General features: G+C 47.8%; 5 protein-coding genes across 5 annotated transcripts; 3 read left to right on the forward strand and 2 right to left on the reverse strand.

The window, feature by feature from the left end:
- Positions 1–135: 135 nt before the first annotated feature.
- On the reverse strand, positions 136–962 carry LOC117896026. The gene is made up of 2 exons (XM_034804034.1): positions 645–962; positions 136–584 (listed from the first exon to the last, which is right to left on the reverse strand). The coding sequence occupies exons 1-2, from the start codon at positions 703–705 to the stop codon at positions 136–138; spliced, it is 510 nt and encodes a 169-aa protein (XP_034659925.1). The 5' UTR covers positions 706–962.
- Positions 963–1,145: 183 nt separating this feature from the next.
- LOC117897325 (116 kDa U5 small nuclear ribonucleoprotein component) lies at positions 1,146–4,679 on the reverse strand. Its single transcript, XM_034806095.1, has 7 exons — positions 4,552–4,679; positions 4,311–4,436; positions 3,575–4,243; positions 3,424–3,515; positions 3,175–3,366; positions 1,615–3,117; positions 1,146–1,551 (listed from the first exon to the last, which is right to left on the reverse strand). The coding sequence occupies exons 2-7, from the start codon at positions 4,422–4,424 to the stop codon at positions 1,194–1,196; spliced, it is 2,928 nt and encodes a 975-aa protein (XP_034661986.1). The 5' UTR covers positions 4,425–4,436; positions 4,552–4,679; the 3' UTR covers positions 1,146–1,193.
- LOC117896027 (cell wall protein DAN4) lies at positions 4,466–5,954 on the forward strand. The gene is given in 3 exon segments (XM_034804036.1): positions 4,466–4,508; positions 4,822–4,832; positions 4,915–5,954. Coding segments are annotated over 3 exon segments (1,053 nt in total). The 3' UTR covers positions 5,914–5,954.
- Positions 5,955–6,014: 60 nt separating this feature from the next.
- LOC117898661 lies at positions 6,015–7,143 on the forward strand. The gene is made up of 2 exons (XM_034808237.1): positions 6,015–6,182; positions 6,238–7,143. The coding sequence occupies exons 1-2, from the start codon at positions 6,085–6,087 to the stop codon at positions 7,106–7,108; spliced, it is 969 nt and encodes a 322-aa protein (XP_034664128.1). The 5' UTR covers positions 6,015–6,084; the 3' UTR covers positions 7,109–7,143.
- A 23-nt stretch (positions 7,144–7,166) lies between these two features.
- LOC117898662 (mitochondrial transcription rescue factor 1) lies at positions 7,167–7,956 on the forward strand. Its single transcript, XM_034808238.1, has 3 exons — positions 7,167–7,505; positions 7,569–7,641; positions 7,698–7,956. Exons 1-3 carry the CDS (start codon positions 7,204–7,206, stop codon positions 7,899–7,901), a joined length of 579 nt encoding a protein of 192 aa, XP_034664129.1. The 5' UTR covers positions 7,167–7,203; the 3' UTR covers positions 7,902–7,956.
- Positions 7,957–7,960: the final 4 nt, after the last annotated feature.

Here is a 7,960-nt window from a genome sequence, read left to right on the forward strand (position 1 = left end):
TGTAATACGCGTGTACGTGAGGGCGGCGCAGCAGCAGCGCCTTGTCCCGCACCCCAGGGATAGGGCCGTGCCGAGCCCTGCATTAGATTAATAGATTACCCACCTATCAGGTAGACATTTTTATTCAATTAATTATTATTTATGTATATAAGTTTGGATATTACTTTTGAGCGTCTTCCAAAATTCTTTAGCGAGCACCCCCAATGTGGGCTGAGTAAACATCGACGGGTCGAACGGACCGTTTTCGATTGCAGCACGGGCCACAGGCTGATATAAAACAATCTCTTTTTGACAATGTAAAATAACGAACTTGGGTATTTCGGAGCTAGGATTTAGTTCGGGATATTGGCTAACAGTAGAGCTGAACGTCTCTACTGCTGCAACCTGAACGGGTAGTTGTTGACCAGAGGCTGTCGATGTAATCTCTTTGTCCAGAGGTTCTTCTTCTGGAACTGGCACTGGGTCGTTGTTGCTGCCGTCTGTCAAAGCACTTGACTCTGAATTAAGCGCCTGACTTTGTGAAGGGTCTTCGATGATGCTGTCGTTCTGCTCCAGGCTCTGGATGCGACGAATATAGGCGCGTGCTGTAAACGGACAATATTTGATCTTCCTTACTTCTTACTAAAATGTTTGTTTAGACTTACTCCGCTTGGGAGACACGTTTGCAATACCCGATGAGCCCTTGCGTTTCTTCGTGGTACTCATTCTAGATAACAAAGTTTCCGATTAATACAGGGTAAAAGGAAACTGTAGTTTAGTAGTTTAGTTTTGAGTAGGAAATATTTTGAATTTTTTTTTTTTTTTTCTGCTTTTCAAAATTATTAAAATTTGTTGAATTTTTTAAAATATTTTAGAGCAGGAAAATGGCTGAACACGCTGAACGACGATTGATGAAATGGTTTTTGCGTCTGGGTGTTTGGAAAATGTTTAATTTTGTCGACGGCTACTCTGTGCTCGATTCTGTGTTTTTGTGCCCGAAAAGCCGACTAGGATGAAATAATTGAGCCCTTCCACAGCACTGTTATTATACAGGTTGGGCTCAGATATGGAAAGTGTTGTGCAACAGCAAGCCCAGCGACAAGCCCTACATATACAATACCTAATGCCCCTGGGACCCCACCGAGAAAACAATAAAATGCGCTTAATTTCCAGAAACTAGGTCTAAGACGTTTTTTATTAGCTCATTCGTGTTACTACAGCGGATAGTTGACAAGCACATCCTGCCGGGCCAATTCCAGCAACATGGGATCGTCGAAGAACTTGTTAATGGACACATCCTCGGAGAGGCCCTTGCGGCGTCGTGTCTTGATCATAAATTCGCGTGCCAAATGCGATGCCTGCTGCGGCTCCAGCGGCCGTATGATGATGCTCTTGTCCAGCGGATCGCCGGGCACAATTTGCCAGTGATGGAATACCGACAAACAGAATGCCTGACCCTGGGTATGCGTGCGCAGATCCGTCTCAAAACCGAACGAATCGATGGCGGGTATAAATGCTTTGATCGTATAAATGGGCGAGCCGGAAACGGGTGCATCTTGTGTCACATGCCCTCTGAAAGAAAAAGAGTACAAAGTTGCGGTTAATAATCCTCAAACGAAGATTCCATCAACTCACCTGCGCCTGGCCAATACAGTGTACACCGCAGACACACAATCTGCGGGCGCCTGGACCTCAACGAAGAGGTATGGCTCCATCAGGCGTGGCGTAGCCATGAGGAACGCTGAGTAGGCCACACGACGAGCTGTGGGAATGATTTGGCCGCCACCGCGATGAAGTGCCTCATTGGCGATGACTCCGTCAAGTATTTTGAATTTGACATTTCGTATGGGCTCCTCGCAGAGCGGACCCTCGCGCGTGCCCCACTGGAAGCCCTGCACGATGGAGTCCTTCACAGCTGTCAGCAGATTCTTGTCCACCTCCGATGGTAGGGTGTCGTCCACGAGAATGTTGGGACCAGTTGAATCGGGGCCAAAGGCCCAGATGGAACGTGCGGCCAACAAATCCCAGTCGTAGTTGACCTGGAAGAACTCTCCGATGCGTTTCTTGTTCCAACTGATGCAAACGGTTCCGTTCTCAATGTCCTCGGCCAGGCCCTTCTCCAGGGGCTCCGATATCATTGTCAGCTTGTTCTTTTTGTTCGGCGTCTCGGCGAAACACTTCAGCGAGCTGGTCTCCACGACAGTCTCACAGAAGGCGACCACAGGATCGGCCACCTTTATGTCTATCTCCGAGTACATTTTGCGCAGATCGTGCATAACGCAGTCCAAATACAACTCGCCTGTGCCGAGGATAACATGCTCGCCCGACTCCTCGACGCGGGTCGAGAGCAGCGGATAGGATTTGTTCACCTTGCGCAGACCGTCCAGCATTTTCGGCAGCTCTGAGGGATTCACGGGCTCAACGGCAATCTTGATGATGCTCTGCGTATTGAACTTGAGTGGTCGGAAGATGTAGAGATCCTCGGGCACATTGATGTCCACAATCGTAGAGGTCTTCACGATACACTGATCGATGCCCTCAATGAGCACCCAATTGCCGGATGGAACGCGATTTAGCTCGACTTTGTAGCGAGCCTCGAACACCCACAGTCGACCGACTTGCAGTATGCGTGAATCCTCTTCATCCTGAAGCGTGTAGTTTTCTCCCAACACGCGCACCTCCTGCCCGGCATGCAGCGTGCCGGAAACAATTCGTGCCAGCACCTGGAAGAAGGTGCAGTCATCGTTCGGATACATCTTCGAGCTGTGGACCATCAGGGTTCCATACTGATTGCAGGTAATCATGTCGCGATAGATGTCGCCCTCCTTTGGACCCGTATAAATGTGGTCCACCTTCCGCTTGGCGTTCTCTTGTGGGGACTTGATGTGCTCCACGCACATGTCCACGAAACCGCTGCAGTCACCCATGAAACGATTGCAGACGAGTCGCAGCAATGGCCGTATATTCGATTTCATTTCCTCCTTGGACACGCGCACATTCAGCTCGGCGAGAGTGTCCGACAGCGTGCTATCCACATCGCCCACAACCTGAGCAATCAGCTTGTACATGGGCTCCAGTATGAACTCCACGAAACTTCGCTGAGCAGAGCTGTGCGGCTGCTTCTTGGAAAACTTTCGCCTGCCAATAAGTCAGTGATAAAAAAGAGACTATTGATAAGGCGGAGTGCACACTTACGTTTTACTGTTGAAGTACATATCGCCCCAGAGACGTTTGGCAAAGTCAATGTAGTTCACACCCTCATACGTGTCCGCGTAGAGTTTGGCAAACGATTTCAGAGTGAAGCAAAAGCCATAGAGCGAACTGGCAAAGCAAACATTGCCCAAAATGGGAGACACCAACAGATTGTCTTCTGCATGGCCAAATGTGCTGAAAGAGATGGATAATGGTGTAAAAAGGAATGACTAAAATGAAGTCTATGCATACCTCAGTAGCCCATTGACCTCCTCCACAATGTGCTTCAGCTTAAAGTAAGCATCCTGAGGCGGCAGCTTAAGCTCCAGTATGAGACGATCGATCTGCAATGGATGATGAGTATTAGCAAATTACTTTCGAGAGACATAAACCACTGACTCACCTTGTTGATGCACACAGTAATGGACTGCCGCTCCTGCACGGCATGCTTCAGCAAGCGTTCAGTGTTCAGCATGACGCCCTCGGCTGCGTCGATGAACAGAACAACGCCGTCGCTCATGCGCATGGCGGCGGTAGTCTCATCGGAGAAATTCACATGCCCGGGAGTGTCGAAAATGTTCAGCAAGTAGCTCTTCTGCTTGACATCCTGCAGAACTAGGGTGACTGGCGTGGCCTTAATGCTGCATCCGCGTTCCTGTTCGGTGAAGAGCGTGTCTGTGTAGCGCAGGGAGCGCTCCTCCATGTTCTCGAATTGGGGATGCGTTTGCCGAATCAGGCAGTCAACAAATGTGGTCTTGCCGTGATGGAGGTGCCCAACGAGTGCCACGTTTCGGATGAGTGGCGGCGTGTCCATCAGGTCAGCCATGAATTCCATGTCATAGGTGGTGTCCTGCTGTTCCTGCTCCTTGATTTGGAACTTGAGCTTCTTTATCGGCTCAATGAGTGGCTTATCCAGCGGTTGGGCATCCTCCTCCTGCACTATGGTCTCCACATCCGGACCGTACACCTCCACGGCCGAGGGATAATAGCGTTTATCCTCGTGCAGCACTACCGCTGTTACCTCTTTGTCCTCATCTTCTGGCGGCTCTGCTTCGTCTTCGTCCATGGCGTCCTGTGTGCCCACCCCAAGCGTATTACTCACACTGATGCTTCGAGGTAATTGCCATTGAAGTACTTACCTCTGGATCATCCTGCACATCGGGCTGCCCATAGATACTCTGGTCATCATCCTCGTCACTATCCAGATCGGGGCCAATGTAGTTGCCGAACTCATCGTATAAATCGGAATCCATAATATTATAGTGCTAATAGAAAATTCTTTTAATTTCATTCAATGTACACACAAGCGGCGTCTGCCGATTTTCCGCCGCCGATGAGTACGCACCTTCGCGAGTCGCTCTTGCACCGGAGATAACTTACCAAGGTTTTAGCTCACTGCTAAGTACGTTTTTCTCTATAAATTAGAGTTCAAACGTGGCGGTTATATATATTTTTAATGTTTTTCGCAAAACGCGGATTGTAAGCACGCTTTTCTTCTTCTTCTTCGCCCAAAGAATCAGCTGGAGCCGGCAAATGCAGCGTTGCCACAGCAAATAAAAGAGTGACCAGTCGCATGAAACTGTGACCTTGGCGGGAATATTTATATTTGAATCGAATGTCATATAATTATTGTTTTTGCACCTTTTTAAGGACAGACACAGGTAGAATGGCTTGAGGGAAAAAGGTCGGAAGCAGGTAGATAGCTTAGGGTTATATTTCGCCACAATTTGCAAAAGTAATTAGTCAAAAGTGACCGCTTAGCCCGTCAGCATCGTCATGAAGAAGTTGTGTTTTCTCCTTTTGATGGCACATTATGCAGTGTCAATTCAGTCAAATATCAAAAGCGGAAATTTGAACGCCATTCTTGATAGAGATGAATGGAGGAAATTGGCCCTGGAATACATAAAGAATTACAAGCCATATATTGTACAGAAGTACGAGCCATACAAACCTGGAACACGAAATTTAACCCAAGAATTGGAAACAACAACGACTCAAGCAGTCATTGAACCGACTACAGTTGAGCCGGAATTAACTACGAGCCAGTTTACTGAGTACATTTCGACTACAACAAGCAATTACTTCGATGTGGATGGTACCACAGAGGAAACAAATGAACAAACTACAACAACAGAAATGGAATCCTCCGCAGACACCACAGAACAAAGTTACACCAGTACAGAAGTTCCGGAATCAACTACCACGAGTACAGAACTCTCGGAATCAACCACAAGCATAGCCGAGACGACAACCTCAAGCAGCATCAGTGACTGGGAAACAACTCCCGTCATAGACACCACTACCGTATCCTTCAGGGAGCAGACAACCCGGGAGGATGCCGAAACTACAACAGAGGAATCTTCAACCACGACAGAGTGGCCAGTAACGAGCACCACAGGATCCTGGGAAGCAGCAGAAACGACAACAGATTCAGTTGTTACGACAGAGAGTCCAGAAACGTCTACTTTAGTGTTGGAAATTATTGCCACAACTGAAGGCATTGACACTACAACTTATTTGGATACACTAATATTCAATACCCAAGCGGAGGACCTCCTCAACAGCACAACCACCGAAGTTTCCAACATTGAGACGAGCACAATCGGATCGGAGGAAACCACAACCGAAGCTATTACAACCTTCGCACCCAGGAGTGCGAGCCTTGTTGACGATTTTGTGCAGTCAAAGCCAAGAAATTTCAGATACTCTTCAGACACAAGACCTGAACCATATTGGCTGTGAAAATGAAAATAAATTTATTTAAATTAAACATTTGAACATAATCCACAGCGCGTTTTATTTTAGGAGCCTCTGGCCACATCGACACCAACAGCGACGCCTGGGTGGCAACGCTGTCTAAAACACATTTTATTTTGATTATTTATTTGCTGACTGTGTTACTTTCAAATAACTATGAGTTTGGCCAGCATAAAGCAAAAAGAAGCAAAGGGCAAGAAGAAGGTTCTGCCCAAGTTGCGAAATGTATTGGCTAATCCATACAAGCAGCACAGGTAAGGCTCATTTAATCTGTCTACAATCACCGGTGTTAAATATTTCAATTTACAGCCCAGTTCTTGGGGAAGATGAACTGCTGCAGCTTCGTCAGATATTGCTAGAGGCCATAAAACGCAGTCCTCATCCTGTAAAGAAATTTGCCACCCATAATAACATACATCTCGGTCTCGAGAGCTCCCTGCGCGCCATCAATTCGAGGCGCTTCTCGTGCGTGTTTGTCTCGCTGAGTCTGAGGCCATCCCATATCATCCGGCTAATAGCCACCAGTGCCGCCGCTAAGTTACCAACTGCTCCCATCTATGCGCAACCCAAGCTGGAGGAACTAACCTTTAATATTTTCGGTGTGCGAGCACTTTGCTTGGTCTTGCCGCTGGACTTGGGTGCTGTGAGCCTAGAGCTGGAAAAATGGGTGAAGGACCGTCAGAAACCAGCTCCACAAAAGATTCCAGTCATAGTTAAAAAGTCTTCGAAGAAGCGCCAGGTGAAAGTGCAAGATGTTCAGCCGGAAGAAACAGCACAGAAAGCTGCGGAGCAGCAGGCAGTGGTTCCAGTAAACGCATGGAGCGATGACTATATAACGTTTTCCAGTGACAAGTCATGTGTAAAGGTAGATCGAGTTGATGCCCATGTGGAGACTCAACAACTGGGCGCTGCACTCAGTAATTTGGCCATGAAAGCAAAAAGCAAAGCCACAGAGGAAGTGAAAGTGGAATCCAGACCAACAATAACCGAATCTGTGGATAGTGAGGAGCAAATGGAAGTAGAGGCAGCGGAAGCCACCGATGAGGATGATTTCCTGCCCACCGACAAACAACACTACCGTCCAGTCAGTGTGCACCGAGTTCGGCCTAATCCCGACAAGAAACCCAAAAAGAAGCGAAACAAAAAGCAAAAGCAACAGCCGCCAAGCACAACCAAATAAATGATACTGGCAACGCCACCTCCAATCAGCTGTAGTTTTTAGGTTATGTTTGTAGATTTTGTTATCGTAATTTTTAAGACCGCTCCGCTCCAAAAATGCTCCGCAGCTTACGGCAAATAACTAGATTCGGAAAATACGCCAGTGCACCGGCCAGCAGTTTGGTAAACAAGACAGCCACACCGAATGTGATTTCGAACAGACTTCGGGCAGCACTTCACACCAGCAGCGTCACACGAAAATATGATAGAAAATCGTCCAGAACAACAGACGATTTGGACACTGACGATGAAGCGGACGAGGAGTTTAAAGACGAGCGCGACTCCAAGGTGGTCAAGACCAAGGTGAATTCGCTGCGCGCCGACCTACTCCTCAAGGCGGGTCTCGGAATGGCCAGAAAGTGAGTGTGCAACCGTAAAGCAATGAAAAACTATTATTAACATGCCCTTGCCCTTTCCCACAGCAAAGTTGAACTGAACTTCTATGAGAGCAAGATCCGAGTCAATGGCAAGAAGCTGCAGAAGAAGAGCGTGCAGGTAAGGGTGACCCCTTTGGCTGGAGAATGTTTCCGCTAATTATTACTTCCTTGCAGCTGAATATTGGCGATGAGATCGATGTGATACGCGGCTTTAGCCAGGCGAATCCTTCCCATTTGGTGATATCACGCGTTGCCATACTCTCTGCCAGCGAACGCGAGGAGGGCCTCAGTGTGCACTTGCGGCGCTACAAGTCGCTGCTTATAGACAACTATCGCGGAGCGGATGCATTCAAATCCTCAGAACAAGTCGCCCATTAAATGCACTTTAATGGAAATAATCCACACAAATACATGGAAGAAGGCTTCTGGGAAATGGC

Source organism: Drosophila subobscura, chromosome O (genome assembly GCF_008121235.1).
Source record: "Drosophila subobscura isolate 14011-0131.10 chromosome O, UCBerk_Dsub_1.0, whole genome shotgun sequence".
Lineage (NCBI taxonomy): Eukaryota > Metazoa > Arthropoda > Insecta > Diptera > Drosophilidae > Drosophila > Drosophila subobscura.